General features: G+C 42.9%; 1 protein-coding gene across 2 annotated transcripts in view; it reads right to left on the bottom strand.

The window, feature by feature from the left end:
- The window catches only part of ZNRF2 (zinc and ring finger 2), an 88,320-nt gene extending 84,377 nt beyond the window's left edge, over positions 1–3,943 (bottom strand). For both annotated transcript variants that reach the window (XM_063099888.1, XM_063099889.1), the window contains exon 1: positions 3,396–3,943. In XM_063099888.1, coding sequence (XP_062955958.1) covers positions 3,396–3,855 — 460 coding nt within the window. In that variant the 5' untranslated portion in view covers positions 3,856–3,943. The remainder of the gene's footprint in view (positions 1–3,395) is intronic.
- Between the last annotated feature and the right edge of the window lie 21,786 nt (positions 3,944–25,729).

The following is a 25,729-nucleotide window of genomic DNA, read 5'->3' as shown; positions in this document are numbered from 1 at the left end:
GAAAACCCCCACATTCAATTTGACAATTCATCATGAGGAACTACTAACAATTCAACTCTAAGTTTAAGAAAAAAAAAGTGGTACTGTTTAGGTTTTCATTTTCTATAAATTGCATGACAGCCCACAAGAGAATGTTAATTTTGAATATTAGTACCACGTTTTCTTATAAGGAGACATTAATAACAAACAACAACCAAAACAAGTTTCATAAAATTACAATAAGAACTTTCCATTAATTCAGAAATATTCCTTTTCTTAATTTTCAGATGGAATTACTTTATATATGCCCAAACATTTGTACAATTTGTAACTGAATAAACACATTAATCCTATAATACATACCAAAATATTAAGTCAACATGAAGTATAATCAAGTCTAATTTTTAAAATAAGATTCATCGTCTAGCTCCCTAAATTTCAGTATAAGAAACATGCTTTTGTTTTCCTGATGCACCCATCCACTGAAATACAGGTAAAAATCTAATTAAGGCAATACCAGTAGAAAAATGGGATTTTACAAAAGTATATTCCATCTCCCTGTCTCAGCAAGGATTTAGGATTCTGGCACTTTGAGCTGATACCATCACATAACAGACCAATTAATTTCTCTGATCTTCTTCCAGCTTTTCTCAACTGAGGTTCCTCATCTCAATCACACAACAGAAAATAACTTGAGTGACTGTTTCCTCAAATGTCCCAAGAATGATACATAACTAGAACCATTCTAAAAGCACAAGAGAAAAAAAACTTAAATTCATTGCATACAATGGATGCCTTAGGAAGACTCAATTCCCCCAGAGACCTGGTTGAGAAAGGCTGCCACAATTCCCCAGAGCCACTGTCTTGCTACTAGGCTCCAGGCATCCTAAACCCCAACAGCACTAAAAGAACTACACTAAGTGCACTTAGATCTAGGAACTTAGATAACAGAAGAAATAAATGCTTTAACTCTTTCAGCAACTAGGTCTTTTTCACTTGGGAATCCACTATGAATTAACAGCAAGGGCATCAACTATTTGCCCCCTGCTCTGAATGAAATGTATTTAACAAAATAAACCCATACAAATATACTGACTCTTTGTCAAAGGGAATTATCAGCCCTTACAAAAATGAATTAAAGATAGTAATAAGTATATTAAAGAAATATTAATAATTTTACAAGCCTTTTCCTAGTCCCCCTTTAGATTTTACGTATTCATATCTTTTGACGATCGTAACCATTAAATGCAAATTTTCATTTTAAAAAGATAAACATTTTTTAAAACCAGTTTATACTTTATTCTCCCACTAATTTCTGATTCTCAGGAAACTACTTTTTGTTACTCCTCAATGTAGTGACTACAGCACCTTCAACTATGTTAGTTGTGATCAAATCATAATAAAAGACACCACTAGTTCTTTCTCTCAAAAACAAAACATTTTTAGAAGATGGCCCAATTTTAGGAAATGTCAATATTTCAATTTAGATTGCAAAAATTACTTTAAAACAGGTAAGGTAGCTAATTAAAATCAAGTGTTCTATACTGAAATATGCGCAAAGCAGTATTATAAAGGTGAGAAAACTAAACATGACGTTCCTTTTTTAACATATGGTAATGTGAATACTGATAGTACAGAACATAAAAACAGATAAATCACACTATTGAATATTCCACTTTACCAACTCCCTTCTCAAAGTTCTTACATTTATAAATATATGAGTAAAGGGGGCACAAAAATGGAGAGGATGGTGTTTTCACTGCTCATCTGTGCTCAGTTGTGAATTTATCTACTATCAAATACATAATGCAATGATGTGGGAATGTTTATCTTATATATAGTACTTCTATTTCTTTTCATAAAGTCAGGGAAGAAAGGTGGTCTTGATTCATTTACTATTAACCTTTTTGCAATAAAGTAGATCTCCTTTAAACTTACAATGAAGAGGTAGAATTCATTTTCCTGAGATCAAGTGCACACTTCCTCCTGTTTCCACATAAAAGCACATCATTTTGCTATTGAAAATTTCCGTTTTTCACAACTGACTTTTCCTTAACTCTAGTCAACTGTGCTCTTCAAAAGAACCTAGCCAATTACTGCGCCTTGTGGGCAGAATTGTAATAATTTTTAGTTTCCCTCCTTAAACTGTTTTCCTAGTATAGAGATTCCTCAGAGAACTAAAAATAGATCTACCTTACACCCAACTATCACACCACTGGCTATATGCCCAAAAGAAATGAAATCAATATTAAAAAGACACCAGCACTCTCATGTTCATCGCAACGCTATTCACAATAGCCAAGAGATGGAATCAACCTAAATGCCCACCAACGGATGAACGGATAAAAAAAACTGTGGTATATATATATATACAATGGAATACTATTCGGCTATAAAAAGAAATGATATCCTATCATTTGCAGCAACATGGATGGAACTGGAAACCATCAAGTTAAGTGAAGTCAGGCACAGAAAGACAAATACCGCATGATCTCACTCATATATGGTATCTAAAAAGAAAAAAAATGGTTCTCATACAAGTGTAGAATAGTTACCAGAAAGACGGGCGCGAGGGACGGAGAAATGTGGTGGACTAATGGGTGCAAAACTGCGCTATCGACCCTAAATGAAGCATTGTGCAGTACACGCGTGTATTGAAATAACACACTGTACCCAACAAACATGTAAAAGTAAATGTTAAAATAAACGAGTTTTTAAAAATTGTTTTCAATTTTTTAAAATGTTCTAAATTAAGCAGAACACATATTAACCATTATCTAAAGGAGCAATTTACTGGACTTTAAAAAACACACTTTTCATTAACATTACTGACAACGAAACAACTTTTCAGTATCCAATTAAAGTGTATGTAGTAGGTGGATCTATTTACGCAGATTTGGGGACTACAGCTTTACATTACAAGTCGGCTCAAGGGCGATGATAACTCCCTCTCTTTTTAAATACTCAAATGTTCATGAGACTCTGACTTTTGGCCTTTAAAAACTGCTTGCCACTCCAGTCCCCAGACAGAACTACATTTAGCAACGGGTCTCCTCCTGACTTCCTGGTACTAAAACACACCATCACAAGGGCTGTTCCGTCGGTTGGTTTTAAAGCAGCACTTGTTCCATTCACCTCACTGGGAAAAGGGACTTTCTCTACCGGGAGCCGCTACTGAGGTGAGGGTGCTCATGGTGTTGCAAAACAAAAACCAACCGTCTAAGGCGGCAGCGGCATCGCCGGGGTTAAGGGCGCTTTCCCTCCCAGGAAGAGGACAGGGCACGGGCCGGGCGGAAAGCCCCCAGCGCCCGGGCTGAAGGAGAAAAGGAGAAGGGTAAAAATAACCGGCGGCCGCGGCCCACGTGCCGCCGCGGGAGGCAGGCAGGAGGGCCGGGAGCGCGGGGAGGGGGCCGTACCTCCAAACATGTGCGGCGAGAGGTGAGCTGGTAACGAGCCGATCACCAGGCGCGGCCCGCCGGGGCCCCCGCCAGCCGACCGGTCCCTGCCGCCGCCGCCGCCGTCCTCGGGGCTGCTGTGCACCGAGTCCTGCGAGCCATACGGGCCACTGCTGCTGTTGGGGATGCTGAAGGACGACTGTGCGGCGCGGGCCCCCGACGCCACGCTCCCCACGGCCCCGCCAAGCGAGCGGCTGCGCGGGGCTGCAGGGGCCGCCGAGGCCGCCGCGGCGCCGCCCGAAGCGCTGGGCTGGTGCGCGCTGGGCACCTGAGCCGGAAACCTCCCCGCGGCCGCGGACCGAGCTCCGCCGCCGCCCGCGGTCCCATTCGCCCCTCCGCTGCTGCTGGAAGGTAGATCTGAGCCCGAGTACGCTCGAGTGCGGCCGTTAGCAGCGGCCGGGCCGCTCTGCTTGGCGCCCATGTCCGCCCTGCCCCGGGCCGGGCCCGCGCGTGGCGCCCCGAGCGCCGGGAGGGCGGGAGCGAGCGCAGGAGCGAGAGGGCTGGGCCGAGGCGCCGCGGCCGGCCCAGAGAGGCTCCCGCACGTCCAGGGCCGCCGCCCGGCGCCCCGAGGGGCGGTCGGAGCCGGGCGCTCTCTTCTCCGGGCGGCGGGCGAGGCCGACGGCCTGACGAGGAGAAGCGAAGAGAAAGGAGGGCCCGGCTGCGGGCGCGGCGGACGCCGCTCGCTGGCTCCGGAGGGAGAGGAAGGCTCAGGTGGCTGCGCGGCTGCCGCTGGTTTCGGTTCTGGAGCGCCACGACGGGCCACTGCCGCTCTCTGCCGCCGCCGCCGCCGCGCTCTGCGCCTCGGGCCTCGGCACCGCCTCCTCCCGGGCGGCCGCTGCTACCGCCGCCATCCTCCGGCTCCCACGGCGGCTCGCGGGCGAGTGGGAGGTGCCAGCCCAGACACCGCCGGGGCCACCTCCCCTCCTCCCCCAGTCACCCAGCTGTTATTAACGGAGAAAGAGGAAAAACGGTGGCGCGTGAGAGGAGGACGGAGGTGGGGAAGGAGGGGCGGCGCGCTCTTCCCGGCAACCGTCGCCTCGCTCCCCCCCCGCGAAGGAGGAGCGGGGGGCTCTGGGCCACGGAGGTGGTGGTGCCCAGGAGGGAGGAGGTGCCCAGCCCTCGCACCGGAAGGCCGAGGAGCAGCGGGGCTCCAGGGTGCACTTGGGCCCGTGTGTTTGGGTCGCGCGCGGAGACCCCGCCCCGCCCCTCGCACCTCCCAGTGGATTGGCTCCCGCTGGCCTGGCCCCGCCTCCCGGCGGCGGCCTGCCCGCCCCGGCTCCGCCTAGCCAAGGTACGGCGGTGTGGTAGGTGCTGCCACCCGCGGACTCGGTGATGGACAGGTCACTGGCCCCGCCCGCCCTCCTAGGGCGTGCCCCCTCCTCTTCCGTGAGGTTTACGCCAATTGGAGGAACGGAGCCCCTCCGGGCGCCAACCAGCAGACGGCCAGTCCTCCCGCACGTGGTCCGATGACACTGGAGAAGAGCGTGTGTCTCCTTCAGCTTTTCCTGGCCGGGGGTGTGAATAGCTGTGGCCTGTGTCCAGAGCCACTGGGTTTGGGTGGTTGTTACCCTTCTTGTTGGCATTGCACACTCTGATAAAAACAAAACAAAGAAGTCAGCAGTGCTGATGATGAAAGAGAACAGCGAAAACAAAGGCAGAAGCTAACTTGATCTGAATTAGACCTATATCATAAAACACTCCGACCTGGGAGCAAGCGCAGAGTTAGAAGAACTAGGGATAGTCTAGCTTGAGCTTCAGTGGTAGGGCAAAAGCCACGGTACAAAAAAGCTGCCCCAACTCAAGACACCTGGCCCCCAGCGCCCAACACCAACTAAATTATGTGAAGTGAGCAAATTATTTTACATTTTTGGACTTAAGTTCCCTACCTGGAATGTTTGTATTAAATCTCTAGGACACCTACAGCCTTAAAATACTGTAATGTCTATAACATGAAGATATTTAATAAATTTCATCTCAGTGCATACCTAGCTGTGGTACAGTGTCTTGAGAGCAGAGCGTGGTGTGGACATCCAGGTGACAGCCCTCTCTGATGCTGCCCTTTTGAAAATGTTTATAAAGTGTCCTCTACATGAAAATAATAGCAAGTGGTGTTTTATAAAAACTACGTAAATAACTGCTTTGTCTTTTTTCCCCATATTTGCATTGAGTCATTTATGTAATGATTTTTGTCACTCTTTCAAAAGGTATGGGAATGAAGTTTTTAAACAGAAGTGAAAAATATTGTACATGCATTATATATATATATATATACACACTGTGTGTGTGTACACACATATAAATGGAAAAACAAAGCTACTCAATGCTTTTATATAGAATATCATGTTAAGATGTGATCATCATTTTGGTTAAGCGCCATATCCATAAAGATGTCCCCAGTCACCCCACTCCACCTCCATCACCACAGACTTAAGTGTTCCCACTCAGTGCTATGTATTACTTCCTTTATAGCACTGATCACATTGCCATTATTATTATCATCAGACTTCTTGCTGCTAAACAATTGGCTCCATTACAGACTTCATGCCTGTACCCCCAGTGCCTAACTCGGTGCCTAGCACCTATGACAGTACAATAAATGTTCTATGAATGAATATATACATCTTCACCAGTCCTACTAAAATGGTTTCCCTCTTGAAGGCCTTAATGTTCTTATTGTCCTTGACATCTCCCTTGTGGTGGGTGCCCCTTCCGTTTCTCTGGTGGGTCTTTTTGCTCCTTTCTTCTGGAGAAACAAAACCTTGGCCTTGTATGTTCTTTCCTTGGCCCTCTTCCCACTCTGCTCAGCCCTCTCATCTCTCTCCAAACAGTAATCCACTTCATTTAAAATTTGTAGCTTCTTTATTCTCAGTATTGTATACCAGTTCTTCAAGAACTAAAAGTGCTACTTCATCCAAATCATTACACATGGGTATACACACGTTTGTAGAACTGAAGCAAGTTTTATGAGGTAATACCCATGTTACATGGGATGCACTCCATTCTATATCTATTTTGCTTTAGTAAAATGCTGGTCACTGCCCACTGATTTCACAAGCCACTAATGGACTGTGATCTGCAGTTTGACAAATGATGGTCTAAAACACTGCCTTGCAAACTTTAGCTCCAGAAGAATCATCTGGAGACTTTTTTAGGACTGTGGGGACCCACCCCTCAGTGATTCTCATTCTGCAGCTCAGGGTTGGGCCTCAAGAATTTGCATCCCAACAAGCTGCCCAGTGATGTTGCTGCCACCAGACCCCAGACCACATTTGGAGAAGCACTGGTCTAAATGATGCTTTCCTGTACACAATCAGAATTGCTGGGGGTTTTTTTGTTTTTTTTTTTTGTCGTTTTTTCGTGACCGGCACTCAGCCAGTGAGTGCACCGGTCAGTCCTATATAGGATCCGAACCCGCGGCGGGAGCGTCGCCGCGCTCCCAGCGCAGCACTCTACCAAGTGCGCCACGGGCTCGGCCCCAGAATTGCTGTTTTAATGGCTCAGTGGCTCTTCAAGAGAACAGAGCCCCAGCTCTTTAAACTCCCTAATATTTGAAGCTTTTTCACATACGTTTTCTTCCTCCTCACTTGGTTAAATGATGATATTTTGATCAAAGACTTTTAGGGTTCAAAACTAATTTGAATGTATTATTAAAGCACTTGATTTTGACAAATTATTGGCCAGAAACCCACACTGGAACAGATAAGCTCGTTGTTGGCTTATCAATAAAAATACCTAAATGATCAGTTTGCTGTTCTCTAGTTTGAATTGCAGTTGGGGTGAGCCTCTTTGTTTTGGCCCTTATTCTCTTCTGTGCTCCTCTCTCCTCTCTTGCCCCTCTTAAAGCTGTGGGACAGCAGATTTGCATAGGGCAGAAGACCTGCGGCACTCACTAGTCCTCTCAGTTGGGCCCACAGGCTCCCAACAGGGCTCTCCTGAAGCCAACACCAGCCCTACACTTTTTGCTAAAGTCTTTGTCATCCCACTTTTCCTCTTGTTATATGACCATGGTTTTGCATCTTTTTTTTTTTTTTAATAAGTATTCATACACTACCTGGTTTCTTTACCAAAATAGGGCTACATGTATAACTACCTATCTTTAAATAGGCCTTTTTTCCCCCCATTATTTTATTTATTTATTTTTTTCAGCTGGCCAGTATGGGGATCTAAATTCTTGATCTTGGTGTTATAACACCATGCTCTAACCAACAGAGCTAACCAACACCCCCTGTATTTTATTTTTTTAAAGAAACAAATTGACCATCTAAACATTAAAATTTATCCTACAGAAAACACTATTCAAGGTATTAGTAGTGATTAGAAACTTATATCTTAAATTATAAAATTAAAGTTAGCTTACAGTATTTAGGAACCACACTGTTGGGTAATTTTTCAGAGAACATCGATAGTTTATATACTGTCTTTAACAAACTTTTATTCTCCCTTCCCTGTGCTTTCATTAGTTCTTTTGTGAGAAGCAAAGAACAGGAGCCAATCATGGCGGGATTATAAGCACCAACCGTGAAGTGGTGAACTCAAGTTGGGGTTAACCCTGGCTCTGTCTAACACTGGCTGTGGGATTTAGGGCAAGCCACTTAACCTGGCTAAACCTGTTTCCTCTGTAAAATGCAGATGATCATAATACCAGTCTCACAGAGTGGTTGTGTGTCTCAAAAGGTTCAGTCTCCATTTGAGAGTACTTTGAAATTTGTTAATAAACAAATGTTAATCTCAGTGTTATTATCACTAGCAGGTTGTAATAATCTGCATGTTATCTCTGGCATGTTGTGATATTGTAGCGTTTAATATATACTAAAACTCACTGGAATTGATTTTTACCATTTTGTGTAATTTTAATGCATTATGGATGCTTGAGGATTTATTAGTAATAACTGTTTAGTAGTCGTTTGCTAATAAGCATATACATCACTGCTATAATAATGATGATAATATGGCATGTCATGTTGACAAATCTATATCTTTCTACCCTGCAATGGATGGATATGTATATATATAGCTGAAATTTGAAAAGAAACTGTCATTAAGAGACCAGGGACTAGTTATTTTGAATCTTTATTATTTAAAGTTTTTAAAAAAAATTTCTCTTGATTCTACAGAGTAGTTAATACTTTGACTAGAATCTTTGGCATCCTAAATAGGCTTAAATATGTCACAAAAGCATTTTATGTTAATTAGTCATTGACCAGAGCCCTATGCTATATTTAATACAGATTCCAGAATCATTTTCTTTTCTAAAAATAACTTGAGACACAATGTCAGCACCTGCTAATAAAAATAACTTAATTCTTGCTATCAAAATTGTATGGAGTATAAATAAGAGTTTAAATATATTCTATTCTCAATTAATTCACTTTAGCTTGCAAATAATATTTTTTAAGAAATCTTTAAAAGCCCTTATTTTAAAACCTCTCAGATTCTATACATAGTGTTTTGAAAGGAATCCCAGATATGTTGAAAAGACATAAAATGTAGTGGGAATGCACATCATGGGGTCAATACCAAGGGGATTTTCCCAGCCTACATAAGTGAAAACTAGCTTGGAGAAAAAATAGCTCTCTGCTACATAATGCACATGGTACCTCCTCCAATGCATATGCACCCTTCTCCTGCCCCCTATCACTTGCTTAAATCACCATGGTTGTGCATGAATGATTAAAAAGTATCATAAGACATTTTCCCTTATCACCTCCTTCTTCAGAGGTAGCCAAAAGCCCCAAGAAAGGCAAGCTCCATATTTTAGACCTAGATTGTATAAGCCTCTCAAATACAGGAATTCTATTTCTGCTTCATTTTTAACTCCCTACAGCGCCTGCTTCTAGAGATCTCCAAAATAATCTGCACGCAGTAGACTTTCAGTAACTGCTGTGGATCACAAGGGGCAGACAACAGTGAATAATGCATGTCCTGAATTACTATGGACTTAACAGACTGTCATCACCACATTGTTTGTGTGTGTCAAGTTTGTGGTCTTCTATACTTTTCAGCCAAGGCAGTCCATACCTTAGGTGGCCAATTCCCTTTGAGTTATTGCATGATCTATGCCCCCAAGTTAGGCCAGGTTGGAAAGGGTAAGGTGATAGTTGCAGGACTATCTTTCTCCAGCAGCCAGAAAGAAAATGGAGCAGTAAGAGCTCCTGGGCAACTTATCCTGCCCTCTCTTTCTCAGAAGCTTGCTGGGCTCTAGCTGAACTCTAGGGATACAAGTCTAAACCCGGTAGGTTTTGGAATGTCACCCTGAGCTGGGTCATCCCTGGTGCATGGAAACATCAGGATACCTTAGGGCCCACACTGGAGATATTTTCATTCCTTAAAAAAGAGTGGCTAAGCCTCAGAAATGTGCCAGGCCTGCTGGCACTGGGGATGTTAAGTTAAACCAAACAGGGTTCCTGCCTTCAAAAACCTTATAGCTCCTAGTCAGGGGATCAAGTTATAGATAAAGAGATGGTGGTAAAGGCAAACTAGAGCTGAGCGAAGGGATGAGGTTTGGGTGAAGACAAAGATGTTGTCCCAGAAGTGACACTGAGCTGAGTCTTGAGAGGTTTAAGCAGCCACAGGCATTCCAGGCTGAGGGAGCATAAAGCAAGGTAGAGCTCTGAGCATCTGAAGAACCTCGAGGAGTTCATTATAGCTGGAATGAAGAGCAGGAGGCAAGGAGGTGAAACAGCAGGCTGGAAAGTAGATTGGGGCAGAACCTAACTGGCCTGGAGTGCTGGGTGAAGAGGTTGGAATAGTTCCAGAAGGCAAAAGGGAACCACCTTCCTAAACAGGGAAGGAGCATGATGGTATTCACAGTTTGGAGAGAGAACTCAGGCAGCGTACTAGAGAAGGCGTTGATGGGAGGGAATAAAACACAGGGAAGTGGAAGACCAGTCAGGAGGCTACTGAAGTCATCCAGTCAGGAAGTGAAAATAAACTGAGTCAGAGCAGTGGTTGGGCAGATACAAAAGCTTATGAGATATTTGCCTCCACAGCTCTTGGAGACCGACTAGATGTTGTGCATGACCCAGAAGGAAGAGGCAAGAAGGACAGGGAAACTTTCTGGTCCCTGGTGCTAGCACTAGGTAAGAATATGGGTTTGAGAAGGGGGGAACTGAATTTAGCTTTACGCAAGCAGAACAAAACCAGCCTTTAGGCTGGGGCGAGGCCTAGGGATTAAGTTCTGTTGGCCTTAGGCATGCAACTCTGCTGAATTTGCATGGGGGTGCGCACAGGTTACCCTAGTGTGGTCTCTCAGCAGAGCACTGCATTTCATTTTGTTCAGTGCTGCTCAGTGCAGGAGCCATGCTTTCTGCTCTCTGTGTGTGCTCACCCTTTGCCAGTTGGTGCTATTCCTGGGATAGACATCCCAAAAGTAGGGGTCAACAAGGGCAGCAGAGTTAGTGCACAGTAAGGTTGGAGGGTGACCAAATATTAATGCGGGGTGTGGCAAATTTATTTTTATTCATTGTGAACATTCCATGAGCAAAGGAAATTTAGGCCTTGTTATTTTCCAACACAGTCTACTGTACAAACAGCAGTTGTCTACCACACTGAATTAGCCTATTTAAAACTTCATTGCCTGAAAAATTGCATCATATATTATTTTTTAAATAATGACTGAGTAGGCAAAAAATTGCTCCTCGCCCCCGCCCCAAGATGTCCATGTCCTCATCCCCACAGCCTGTGAATATGTTACCTTACATAGCAAACCAGACTTTGCAATGAAGGATCTTGAGATGGGAAGATTACCCTGTATTATCCCAATGTAATCACAAGACTCCTTATAAGTGAAAGAGGGAGGCAGAGGTAGAGTGGTGCAGTACAAGAAAGACTCCAGGGGCCATTGTTGGTTTTGAAAACAGAAAGGGACCATGAGCCAAGGAATGCAGGTGGTCTCTAGTAGCTGGAAAAGGAGAGGAAACAGATTCTCCCTGAGAGCCTTCAGGAGGAACACAGCCCAGCCAACATCTTGATTTTAGCCCAGTGAGACACATTTCAAACTTCTGACCTGTAGAACTGTAACATAAATTTGTGTTGTTTTAGCCACTAAATTTGTGGTAATTTGTTACATAGGCCATAGGAAACTAATACAATAACTATTCTGTCAGGTTGCAAAAGCCCCATGATTACAAACTGCCTCCAAAAATATATGTATATATACATATATATGTATATATAGTGAACATGGCCACTAAGTCCTCCTGTAGCTAATCATATACAAAAATACTTCAAAAAGTTTGTAGAAAAATTAAATTAAAAGATAATATTAATCTGTGAACTTTATGAAGCCCCCTCATACAATCATGCACCACATAATGACATTTAGGTCAATGACAGATTACGTATATGATGGTGGTCCTATAAGATTATAATGAAGCTGAAAAATTCCTCTTACCTAGAGACATTGTAGCAGTCATGTCATAGCACAATTTATTTTTCTATAAATTTAGTGTAGCCTACGTGTACTGTGGTTATGAAGTCTACAGCAGTGCCCAGTAGTGTCCTTGGCCTTCACATTCACTCACCACTCACTCACTGACACCCAGAGCAGCTTCCACTCCTGCAAGCTCCATTCATGGTAAGTGCCCTATTCCGGTGTGCCATTTTTATCTTTTATACTATATTTTTACTGTGCCTTTTCTATGTTAACATATGTTTAGATATACAAATACTTAGCATTGTGTTACAATTGCCTACAGTATTCAGGACAGTAACATGCTGTACAGGTTTGCAGCCTAGCAACAATAGGCTATACCATATAGCCTGGGTGTGTAGCAGGCTATACCATCTCGGTTTGTGTAGGTGCACTCTATGATGTTTACAAAAACAACAAAATCACCTAACGACACATTTCTCAGAGTGTATCCCCATTGTTGAACTGAGGCCACTAGAGGAGGGAAGCAGAGGGGTGAGGGTGGGAGTGGGGGGTGGTTAACGAGAAATTGGTAAAGGGCCACAAAAAATGATTACATTGTGCAATGATAAATACAGTAGTTATCCTGATTTGAGCATCACATATTGCACACAGGTATCGATATTCAATGCTGTACCTCACAGATATGTACAATCAACTTTGTTTTAATTAAAAAAAAAAAAAAAAGAAAGAAAGAAAGCATATCCCTGTTAAGTGCCACGTGACTATATATTTTTTCTCGGCTTCCTGCCCCAGCTCTTGAGCCATGGTAGCATAGGATGCCATGGTTCCTGGAGCTGGACCTACAGATATCTGGGTTAGCATGCTGCTCTTAAAAGAGCCTCACTGGCACACAGCTGGGACTTTCCATTGCCTGCCTTGGAGCAACCTTGTAGTCTGCCTTTCAAATGCAAGCACTGAGAGTAGAAGATCAGAGCATTTAAAAGAGCAACCTTCGGTTCAGAGTGTCTGTTTGTGTTTTTAAAACTTTGAATAGTCAAAATATGCTAAGTAAACAATATAATTGGTAAAATTGCAGTTCTGAAAGTAGCCTTGTGTTTGCCAGGACTTGAAGGACTCTGGGTGATGTCTTGTACATCTCCTACAGAGGGTGGTGGTTGGGCAAGTCCACACTGACACCTAGTGATACAAAACTGCACTGCCAAAGGCTCCAAACAGCACTCAACGTCAAGGGGCTCCCTTTCTTAACACACCTGCTACCCACCAAGAGAACTCAAGACTCAGTGCAGACTTCAGCCGCCCTGCTGGGGGCTCAGGCAGTTCAGGCTTCTATACACTTGCATGTACCTGGCAAAATTTGGCCAACTGAGATTTGCCTCTTAAATTCTTGGAAATGATCACTTCTGTACATTTTGAAGCTAAAGATTTTACTTCTGAAAGCCTTTTTGTGCTTCTGATGGCCAAACCCTTTAATGCCAAATGAGTTTTTAAGAGAATTTATATTTTCTATAGGTTCTCAAAACAACTGCTTGGGCTATGATGTCCTGAGCAAGGAATAACTACAACGAGAAATGGAACCAGAACAACAGGTAGTTACCCTTCTTTGCCCTGAGAACTTTGTCTGCATTTGATTTTTAGTAACTCTGAAGCATAAAGAAATGAAGAAACGGCAAAGATGACTTCTTCCATTCTTCCATATTTTTTCTATGCACAGGTGAAAATAAGTCAAGAGAGATGATTTCTATTTCCTTCCTCATTGGGGGAAAAATTAAAAGCAAGACTGGATTTTGAAAGCTGTTGCAGTAACCAGCTAAAAAATGATGGGGGAGAGGTGCACAACAGTGTGAATGTACTTAATGCCATGGAACTGCACACTTAAAAATGGTTAAAATGGTAAATTTTACGTTTTATATATATATATATATATATATATATATATATATATAAAACCTCAAAAAAATTATGAGGGCTGAACAGCATCAGTAACATTAGGAATCAAAGAAGATTCTACAGGACCGATCAAATGATTGGATGCAGCGACATTTTTATAGGCAAAATGTGCAGATTAAGTGCAGATAAACAAATATTAAACTCTTTAGAATATTAATGCCAAAAATACTCCTACAACCTTCATATTGAAAGAAACAGAACTAAACATTATGAAATAACTTAATCAGATTTTACAAGGGGATGTGTTTTTCTTTATACGTTTAGAACATTTTCTTTTATGACATGTAAATATCAAAAGCTTCAAGCGAATCATACAGATGGGAGAATAAAATGTGCTGCACTAAAAACACAGATTTAGCAAAGAAAGAGCAAAAAGATTTTTTTAAAAATTCCACAAGGCATCTCTGATTCAGTTTTGACTGTCAGTAATATATGAGAGAGGTAAAAATATTTCCAGAATTCAGTTGTTTCTGTGAGACAAGCAAAGAAGGAAAAAATAAGTAACTTTTAGGAAGGAGCTCCAGACATGACTTGTGCAAACAGCAAATTCAAATGTTTGGAAATGAAGATTTGTTACTTTTTAGAGTTTGTAATAAATTGAAATAGTGAGTCACTGAAATTCCAGGGAAGTATTAGACGAGATCTGGAATTTCTCAGGTAAAATGTTACATTTCAATAAAACGTTTAGATGTACATCTATCTGGTTTCTCCAGTGTATCTTTTAACAGATGGCATACTAACGATAAATCTTGCTCTGTGTCTTCACCCCCCACCCCCAATGATTGGGAAGAGAAGTGAAAAATACTGTCAAGATCAGTATAAATGAGGAAAATGACAGCTACAATTACGATTTCATTTTAATTCAGCATTTAGTTTTGTACTGAATTAAATGTTAGTATGTATTTACTTGATGATAGCTCATGAGTTTCAGTAGCAAAATCATTTTTTCTGGAGCTCATAAAGAAACTTAGGATGTACAACTAAAAAAGATTAAAAGGCCCACCATGCAGAAAATTTACTTAGCTTGACACACAAGGACTTTAGAGAAACGAGTTTTGGAAAGCCAGGCCACCTCCTCTAGGATTTTTGTAAACTCAGTCACATGCCGAGGGACAGAAATAAACAAGGGCCTTTTACCTTCCATGCACAATACTAGAATGATAGTGATCTACAGCCAAATTTGAAATGGCTATAGTTTGATAAACTAAGTGATAGGAACTGTCTTGTTTTTCATATTTAGTGTAATCTAGCTAATGGCTTTTGTATAATTTTCCAAAATACTTAATGGATTTTTTATGATTTAAAATAATTATCTTCCATGTCAGGCAAGACATAAAGAATCCAAATTTCCTCATTTGAAGAGTGAATAGCCTCAGGAGGAAGCTTTTATTTGTTGGAGCAGTAATTCCAGGCACTGCCCAGTCTGTAATGAAGCGTTTAAAGTGAAATAAAACTTAGACAATGCAGTAGCTTTGTTATCTATGAAAAACGAGATGTATTCAATGTACAAGACTGTCTTTAGTCTCACTACTCTTATGATAATTGTAGAGGGCAATTGATTTAGGGGCCTTTGGCTTTTTGGTTTTCTTGTTTTGTTTTGTTTTAATATTTTCTTATCTGGGACAAAGAAGAGTTGGTATCCTAATATTGATTACTAAACTCATTTTGAATTTTTACTGACCTGTGAAATCTAAAATGTGGAAAACAATTGCTCAAGAGATCAGTAGTTCTTACCTCTGTTCTTCCTGCCTGCCCCAACGCCTGGAGTGACAGGATACTCCCTGTCGACAGAGCCTCAATGGTGCGCACGGAACTTAGGTTATAATAGCCACCCCCTCCCCCCGGGAGGCATTGTTTCCCTCCCCAAACCTAGCTAAACTGAGAATTCCTTCTCAGTAATTTTGATACATCCAGGATATTTTAGTGAGGCTACAAAGGACCCAGGTACCTCATTTATCTATTAATCTACGATTTTGCCCTCTCTACAGAGCCAAATGCCTTAGCTTCCCAGGAAGATGGATAGACTTCCAGGGAAGGCAAGTCCTTCGGAAGTATCCAACAACCAATACCATACAGGTTTTCTTTATCTCTAACACTAAGCCTTCACAATGAAATTTGGACATATTTTTCTTTACTCTTCTAGGCCGGACTCTTGAGTTAGTCTGGATCATTGTTTCCTCAAGGGATCAGGGGATCATTGTTTCCTTTTAAACTGCAGGTTGTAACCCATTAGTGAGGCAGGAAACCAATTCAGTTAAGCATGACCAGTGATCTTTTGTCTAATGAAAGAGAATAGTATTGAGAGACGGCAAAATATCAAAGTGGGTCACATTTGGTAAAGGTAAATATTGTTTCATGAGACTTTATACATATTCTGGGCTAAGACCTCCTAATGTTTCTCCTATGTTTCTCCTAATGTGGGCTACAGTCAAAAAATTTTGAAAGCCATTAGATTCATTAAATGATCTCTATAATTTATGAACCTCACTTCTGAAGTGAGCACAGAACTCTCTCTTCACCCACACCAGCTCACCATCCCCCTCATCAAATCCAAGAGCTCCTCTTCCTCCTTGAGACTGAGCTCCCACGTGGTGTCCTCCAAGCAATCTGCCTTGACTTTTTCATGCAGACCTGGGCGTCAGGCCTTTCTCTGGGCTCCTGGCCCATGGGATAAGTGCTTCACATAGTGCTTATTATGTGTTCATCTCCCCACCAACCTGTGCCTATACTTCAGTGCCTCAGTGCAGTAGGCAGCACATAGGTGAGAAATGAGTGAAGGAAACAGCAGCTGTATTTGCTTAAGGGAGTGGTTCTCAGACCTGCCTTCCCATGGGAATCCCCTGGGAAGCTTTTAAAAAGCCCACTATCTGGGCCACACCCAGACAATTAAAGCAAAATCACTGTCAGTGGCACACAGGCATCAGTATTCTTTAAAGCTCCCCACAAAGAGTCCAATGTGCAGACAAGATTGAGAACCACTGGTTTAGACCAGGTCCTGGAGATCTTGTGAAAATCTTGCGGAAAAAAAGATTTTGTTTCCCCAGGTCAGTGGGGCACAAGATTCTGTCTTCCCAACATTCTTCCAGGTGATGCAGATTCTGGTGGTCTACAGACCACACGTGGAGGAGCAGGGGAGGAATATCTGGTAGACACTCTGGCAGCATACAAAAGAGCCAAGACAGCATAATCTGACTAGCCTGGAGACAGCGAGTGTAGTGACCAGGCATGTGATTTCTGGAGTAAACAGCTTGGCACGGTTTTTTGCCAGCTATGTGACCTTGGGCTAAAGCTCCCTCATCTGATAATGGAGATATAACAATATCTAAGCATAGAGTGGTTGTGAGGACTGAGAAGCATACCAAATAAACACCCTGGCACATACATTTGAGTTATTAATATTATGTATCCCAACTTCATGTGCCCTTGGTAAGTTACTTACCCTCTCTGAGCTTCAGTTTCCTCAGATGTAAAATGGGGAATCCATTAATATCCTTACAAGATTGGGAGGATAAATAAACTGCATGTGAAATTCTTAGCGCAGTATTTGACCCATGTACACATTCAATAAATGGTTATTCCTCAAATTAGTTTCATTCATATTGGGATAAATCATTCTACTCTCCCATAGGTACATTCCCTATTTAACCATCTGCCAGATCTCAGAATCTTCTCCTGCCCCCGCCCCTCATAGGCTGAAGGCTGTGGGGTAGATGACAGGGGATGGGAAGCTCATCTCACTCTCTATTTCAACATGCCATACTTCAACAGCAGGACTTGTTTTTATTACCCATTGAGTTCACACAGGTAGGTTTTTGCAGCAGCATTTATGCTTCTTATTACTCTACAGATGAAGAAGAAATATACTAGGCTCTGACATGTTAGATTTTCTCTAGCAAGTCCCATATGGAAGATAAAAACTTTTAATTCTAATCAGAGCCGGCCCAAAATGCTCCTGGCTTCATGCTCTTTTAAAGACACTTTGAGGACCTGCCATGTGTCAGGTGTTGTGCTAGTTTGTATTCCAAGTAGACTATATGACAGGTTTGAAGAAATTGCTATAGGATCACTGGGGGAGGGGGGTTGGGGGCAGGGTGCCTTGGGAAGGCTCTGGACAGATGGGGCTGGAGGCAGACAAGAGATGCTGTTTCACAGAAGAGGTGTATTCTGGCTGGGCAGTGTAGGTTAAGGAGGAGTTGACAAGTGGGCAGTGGGGGAGAGTGTTCAGGAAGAAAGGGCAGCATGGGCCGTGACAGTGAGGTGGAAGATGGCTTGTAGTGTTTGGGAGAAGGCAGGTGGACAGAGTGGAAGAAGCTGAAGCTAGAAAGTTAGCTCAGGGCCAGATTGTAAGCCAGGTAAAAGAGTTTGGATTTTATCCTGCTAGCCATGATAGGATGACCACATAATTCATCATCCAAATGATCCACTTTTGAGAGTGAATGGGTGTGCTAACAAGATAGAATAACAAACTGCAGCAGAAAATGGTACTGTTTCAGGCTAGCAGGGACAAGCAGTCACCCTAGCTTTGGAAAACCTCTAAGGCCTGGCACTCATCAATTCTGTGGATTGTCGAGGGAATTCTTTCAGTGATGTGGATTGGAAAGGAGAGGAGGGCCTGCAGTCAGGGAGACAGCTAGGTGGAGACAGAGAGAGAGAGACACAGAGAGAGAGAGAGCGACAGAGCTAGAGACAGAGAGAGAGGGGGAGAGAGACAGAGAGAGAGAGAGAGAGCAACAGAGCCAGAGACAGAGAGAGAGGGGGAGAGAGACAGAGAGAGAGAGAGAAAGTTAAGGATGCCTCAGCATTTCCAGGCTGGGTGATGAGGGGACTAGAGAAGATAAGAAGAGAAGAAGTTTAGGGGGAAACCGTTTGTATGATTGGAAGCATGTTGAGTTGAAGAAGTGTGCTAAATATTGGTATCAGGATCCAGTAAGCAGGTGTGGAGCTCACAGGTGGGAATTGGATATAGAGATTAAGTCATTATGATACTGTATGGAAGTTGCTAAAAATCACCAAGGGAGAGAGGGTGAAGGGGGCGAAAACAGGAAACCTGTGATGGACTTTAAGGAAATGGCAGGAAGCTGGTAGAAGAGGAGCCAGGGAAGGAAGAGGTGGAGTCAGAGTTGTAGGAGGAAAAACAGGAGAGAAGGTATCTTAGAAGGCAATAGAAGGAGAAGGTTTGGGGAATGCAGATCAATTCGTTCATTCAACACAGTCAAAAGAAGCAGATAGGTGGAGAATGACGAAGACTGGCATCATTCTTGGGAGGAGAGCATTCATCACTGTTCTTTTTGAGTGGTGGGGATGGAAGGCAGGCCACTGATTTTGCAGACTACATGGGAAGGAGTACTAGCTGGCAATTACAGACCACTCTCTCCAGGGGTTAACGGTGAGGGCAGGAGAGGGAGTTACAGCAGCTTGATGGGGAGGCAAGGTTTCCCCGCTTCATCCTCCTCATGCTGCTTTCTTCTAAGTCTTGTGTGAGCACGTGGTTAGAAAATTGGAGAAAAGACAGCTGAATCCACCCCAGGTACCCTGGATCTCAGTTTCAGTCTTGAGAGCTAAACCTGAAGTGCTTTTCACAGAGTCATGAGAGCTGAACCAGAATGACGGTGGATTTAAGCAATTATACTGAGAGAGTTTTCCAGCCCCAAATCTTGATGCCTTGGTTTGTACTCAGGCATAACCTGGCAATGGCCCAGCTAGGACATTTCAGTGTATAATGCTCTTTTGCACATTAGTGTTTAAGGCTGCTATAGCTAAGGATTTGATGGTCATGTCTGTTATAAATAGTGAAAAGATCAATTGAAAGATTTCTACATAATGAATGCTCATGATTATGCATGTAAGACCAAAGATGGCTTTGCTCTCAGGTCAATCAGTGCCCTCAAGTCCTATAGAAAGCAGTGACTTTCCAAAAACAATGGCAGTGTGGGGACCTCTGGGATTCTCTAAGCCTTTGCTAACCTTGGTCTGTAAACATGTAAGTCACCAACCTCATGGTCCTCATGGTGAGTCATCTCTGGCAACAGAGACCTGTGGGCTCTAATATGATAGAACAGGTGATATAAACTCAGAGAAAGGAGACTCCCTTAAAGAATGCAGAGAGAGGCTGACTCCACAAGAAGATGCAACCACCAAGGGCTGTGGTTCTTGCCTTTACCTCCTGACGCATGGAGGTGAGGGAAGGTAGTCTGCTGGCACTGAGAAATCTTCCTACTGGTAGACCATATTAGTTATATTGATAACAACTCTCCTTTCTTCTCTTGGTATAATTTCCGTATATATATTATAATTCTCTTTCCAATGTCTTGGTCATCCTCCGTCTTCACAATATCTCTATCACTGTTTTCTGTTCTGGCAGTGCGTGTAATAACTTTCATTTCCCAGCACTGACACTGCCACCATCCATCCACCTCAGGCAACTCCTTCACAGTCAGAGAGGACTTAGTTTAGTCTCCTCCTTCCCCCAAGTAATATCATCATCCTGGAGGCTTTCAGCATCCATGGGCACATCCTCTCGTCATCAGCCTGGCCTTAAAATCCATTGCCTGCCCCCTACCCCAGCAGTGACCTTCGCTTGCTCTGCACTCCAGCTGTCATTCCCATGGCCTTACCCTGGACCCTACCATCACTTGAAACATCTCTACCTCTGAGAGTGAGTAACTCCAGCCCTGCTTTTCAAACTACTCATTCTCTTTCCCCATCAAGACCTCACTAGAGTGATGTCGGCAAAAATGATAGATGAAGGATCTCCAAGAATTCTCTCCACAAATGCAATGAAAAAACTGGCAAAAATTGTCAGAATCAACTCTTTCAGAACTCTGTAAGTTAACCCAAGGCTTGCAGCAATCCAGGGAATGTTTATTCCAGAAAAAAAAAAAAAAGGTTGAATTTCAGTAAGAACAGAGAGTTTAACTTGCCCTGTTCCCATCCCCCACCTCCCCAGGCTCTGTGGCAGCCTTAAAAGTCCACAACCTTCAATCACAGTGAAAGCCAGCAGACTGGCTAGCCACTGGAGGGGGCAAAATCGAATTAGATCTCCTTCAAAACCTCATTCCCAGAGAACTGGCAAGATTTGCCCTGTATGGTAGTTCCCTGGAAGACTACAGTTGCAAGATGGTCTCCATTTGACTTCATTGGGAGGTCACTCAAGGTGAAAACCCTTTTCCCTGGGGACTTTTGGTGAAAACTTTTATAGGCAATTGTTTAATTTCAAGGCTGCCTGTAGTGGATAGCAGTTAGCAAACAACAGGCTAACTGAAAGGCTTAAAAGGAAAAGCTGGAGAATGAGATGTTCATAGGGACTTTGAAAAGGTCTGACATATTCCTGAACAACTAGAAGGCCACCTGTGTGCATGGAGCTGTGCATGAGCCCAAGTCTGTGTGCATGCTCAGGAAAGACCTGGAACAGCCCTAAATTCTCACTTCTGTGCACCCTAACTTTGAAGCTGCATGTGAACAAGTAGTGGGGGCTGAGGCAGAATTGTCAGCTTCCTGGCTGAGAGTCAAGGCATGCCCCTACATGCCCACAGAGCCCCTTTGCAAAGACTGGGGGACTTACCGGTTCCTGGTATGTAAGGAAATCTCTATCTAATCAGTACCTGACCACTACGCTAACTGAGCAGAGAGTTCAGTGGCCAAACATGTCAAAGAATACAGACTTTACAGAATATTTCAGAAAAGTCACTAAACACATAAACAACAACAAATAGCAGCAATGACACACCCTGGGGAGGGGGAGAACCTAATTTCCACAATTGCCACCTTATATGATTTTAAATGTTCAACTTCCAACAAAAGAATTGCAAGACATTCAAAGAAACAAAGAAGTATGGCTGATATACAGGAAAAAGCAATTAAGAGAAACTGTCTCTGAGGAAGTTCAGGACTTAAGATGTTTCCTGACACACACCCAGAATAATGTTTGGCCACATAGCTGGCTACCCCATGGCTCGGTCAAGCTGAAACATAAAATTAACCATCACACCTTTAAAAAAAAAAGAGAGAGAGACTTACACCCAGCAGGATGGCTATTATGTATGTTTTAAAAAAGGAAAATAATAAGTCGAGAAATTAGGACCCTAGTGCATTGCTGATGGGAAGGTAAAATGGAGGAGCTGCTGTGGAAAACAGTCTGGTGTTTCCTAAAAAGTTAAACATAGAATTACCGTGTGATGCAGCAATTCTACTTCTAGGTGTATACACAAAAGAACTGAAAGGAGGAATTCAAACAGGTACTCATGCACCCATGTTCATAGCAGCATTATTCACAGTAGCTAAAAGGTAGAAACAACACAATTATCCACCAACAGATTAATGGATTTTGAAAATGAGATATACACATAAAATGAGATATTATCCAGCCTTTGAAAGGACTGTAATTCTGATACATGTCACTACATGGATGAGCATTAAAAACACTATGTTAAGTAAAATAAGCCAGACACCAAATGGCAAATATTGTGTGTACCACCTATCCATGGTATGTGCTCAAGGCAAATTCACAGAGACAGAAGGTAGAATTGAGGTCACCAGGGGCTAGAGAAGGGAGGAATGGGGAATTATTGTTTAATGGGTATAGAATGGGTATAGAGTTTGTTAGGGGTGGCGAAAAGGTTCTAGAAATAGATAGTGGTGATCATTGTACAACATTGTGACTGCACACAATGCCACTGAATTGTACACTTAAAAGTAGTTAAAATGGTAAAGTTTATGTTATGTGTATTTTACCACAATAAAAAGGGGGGAAAAGATCTGAAAATCATATATACATATACATACATACATACATACATATATACATGAAATTCATGCTTCTTGTAGAAAGTTATACTATTTGACGTGTAATTTATTCACTGTTAACAGTTTAATGTGCTAGTCAATGTGTGTATACTTAGTTTGTTGTTGCTATAATTGGGATTTAGCAAGTGGGATTAATAGCGTATCATAACATCTGTCCATTCCTGTATATATAGAGCTACAAAGTTTAGAACTAGAATACTTAGAAAAGGAAAATCCTATTTCTTTCTCTCTGTGCTTAGGAATATTCTGGAGAATGAGCCTTCCTCAGGGGTTCAGACACACCAGCCCTTACGCTTCACAGTTTGTGTGAATTGGTGATAAACCCAGAACAACAGTCGTGGTAGCAAAGAGCGTTGTAGAGGGTGAAGGAGATGTCCCCAACTTTCTCTTAAGGATACTTCAGTGCAGTGGAAAGAGGTGACAGTTTGAGTTGGGAAAGGAAGTCTGGGGTGGGGGAAGGGGGCTGAGGGAAAGAGAGGGGAAGGGAAGGGGAAGCTGCATCGGCCAGTTGTGTTTCTCTCCCTCACTGGGAGTCTCTCTGCAGAAAGGAAGTCAGAGTAGAGAGGGGGTTGGGCATGGCAGCAGTGTTTGTCTTGGCTGGTCAAAAAGTAAGGTTTGGGTTAACAATTTGCTCAAAGTCCACCCATTAGCTAACATTAGTTACCTCCAGGCAAAGGAACTAGGAGGCTGGATGATGGGGTAAGAAGAAACTTTACATCGTGTGCCTTTTTACTTTTGAATTTTGTACCATTTGACTGCATTAAGTAAAATGTATGAGAGTTTCCCAAGCCAAGGACTTAGTACTGTGTAGATTTAAAGTCAGAGACATTTCCAGGGATCTCAGACACGGAGGGGATCGCAACAGATTATTGGGTCTACCCTAACCATAGAGACCAAAAAGGCAATGTTTCTCAGCAGTTCAACAACATTGGCTCTGGAGCCAGGCTGCCTGGATTCCACTCCTGGCCCTGCTGATCATTAGCTGTGTGACTCTGGGCAAGTTACTTAATCTCTCTGTGACCCAGTTTCCTCAATTATAAGTTAGGGATGATAATAATAGTATACCTGCTTCATAGAGTGGTTGTACAGTAACACATGTTAAGGGCCTGGTACATAAAACTGTTTGCTACTATTGTTATTGTTATTGTGGTTGTGGTTGTTGTAATTATTAATGTAAGTAATTGAGGAAAGGGCTCCAGCTTCTGAGCGTTGAGCCTTTCCCACCAGGCTGCTAAAAAAAAAAAATAATAATAATAATAATAATAGCTAACATTCAATGAGCACTTGCCACAGTCCAAATACAGTCCTAAATTACTTTGCATATGTTCTCATTGAATCTTCTCCTCATCGAATCCAAGGAATGATTATTACCCCCATTTTAGTAGTGACAAAACTGAGGCTTAGAGAAATTAAATAACAAGCACAAGGTCAGACTGCTGCTAAGTGGTGGAGTCAGGAATTGAAATCAGATGTGGCTCCTAAACTTCTACGTTACTGTGCCAACTCAGCAAGCAGAATTGCAAATTCACTTAGAAAATAGTTTATATGGCCCCAAACTATCCTCCCTCCTCTCCCATTGCTGCTTCCTCTGTACTCCCCCCCCCCACAATTCCACAATGGCATTTTTCTACAATTAGCAAAAGCAATTGAGTCACTCACTGCTCTTTTTAAAACTGAAAAACAGCATTATTTTCATAAATCTTAATGATTTTTCATTCTCTGTTCTCTCAATCCAGTACCATAAGCAACCCCTCCCCCCCAAATAAAAACCCTTAAAGCACAAAACTTTCAGGTCAAACTGTAGATCAAACTCTTTACTGTTAGAAGGTTTGTTTGCATTATCACAGATTGGTGTTTTTTCCTTTTGGAAGGAGGGTGTTATAGGCTGAATGTTTGTGTCCCCCTCACCCACCAAATTCATATGTCAAAGCCCTAACCCCTGATGTGATGGTGTTTGGAGGTGAGCCTCTGGGAGGTAGTTAGGTTTAGATGAGGTCATGAGGGTGGGACCCCCATGATGGGGTTAGTGTTCTTATAAGAAGTGGAAGAGACAGCAAGTTGCTTTCTTTCCACCGTGTGAGGACACAGCAAGAAGGCAACTGTCTGCAGGCCACGAAGTGGGCCCTCACCAGGAATTGAATTGGCTGGCACCTTAATCTTGGACTTCTCAGCCTCCAGAACTCTGAAAAATAAATATCTGTTCTTTCGTTATAGCCGCCCAAGTAGACTAAGACAGAGGGTCTCCCTGAAGACAAGAGTGTGTAATATTTAAGGAAAACTTGATTCTTTATAAAAATGGCAAAGAACCAGGCAGTGGAGCAGTAAGGGAGCCAGGTGAGTGGCCTGTCTGTAACATTTGCATCCATTTCACAGGATGCAGCTGGGAACACCAACGCTATCCAGTGGTGCAGAGGTTTCCAAAGAGCCATTACAGCTAAAAGTGCTGTTGATTACACAGTCATAATTCATGTTAATCCACCATGTCTTCCATGTGAAGCCTAGTGACAGATGTCACAGATCCTGCCACCATCATGATCCTCTCCAGGGGATTTGAGGATGATGGCTGGTCCCAAGGCGTGGGTGAACCTGATATGTTGGATGTCTATTGCAAAGAGAAAAAGTCGCTAAACAGGGGAAACCAAATTGGAGGATTTTCCTGTTCATAGTTTTTAGAGACATATGCTGAGTGGAATTCACTGCTCATTAGCCCAGATAACTGTGAGAGATTTTACCTAAACTACTGTAAATCTCTTATTCGAGCAGCCTGTAGACAGCCATTATATTCGCAAGGAGAAAAAAAAAAAAAAAAGCTGCTGTGTGTTTCTGAAAGGAGAGATCAGCAAAAGTCCAAAGAATTTAAAATGCAGCCCCATGTCAACTGCAGCAGGGCTGCTGGGTATGCCACACACCCCTCCCTGAGCCCTGGGCAGACATTAGTAACCAATCGATCACCATAGGTGATTGCCACTGAGACTGCCTGTGACCTCGCCAACTGTTCCAGCTCAGGACTCCGGGGAGCCACTCACTACCCATTCCTTCAGACTTGGCTCTCCTACAGAAACATTGCCATCCTCGGCCTACCTTCCCCAATTAGTTGGGGACGCCATACTAAGTATTTTTAGCTGTCTTACCTGCTCTTCCTCTTGCCACCTTGCTTTGGGTTCCAGCCCTC

The sequence above is a fragment of the Cynocephalus volans genome, chromosome 6 (assembly GCF_027409185.1).
Source record: "Cynocephalus volans isolate mCynVol1 chromosome 6, mCynVol1.pri, whole genome shotgun sequence".
Lineage (NCBI taxonomy): Eukaryota > Metazoa > Chordata > Mammalia > Dermoptera > Cynocephalidae > Cynocephalus > Cynocephalus volans.
The sequence above is the reverse complement of the archived record's forward strand: the minus strand, read 5'-3'. Positions and strand labels throughout refer to the sequence as shown.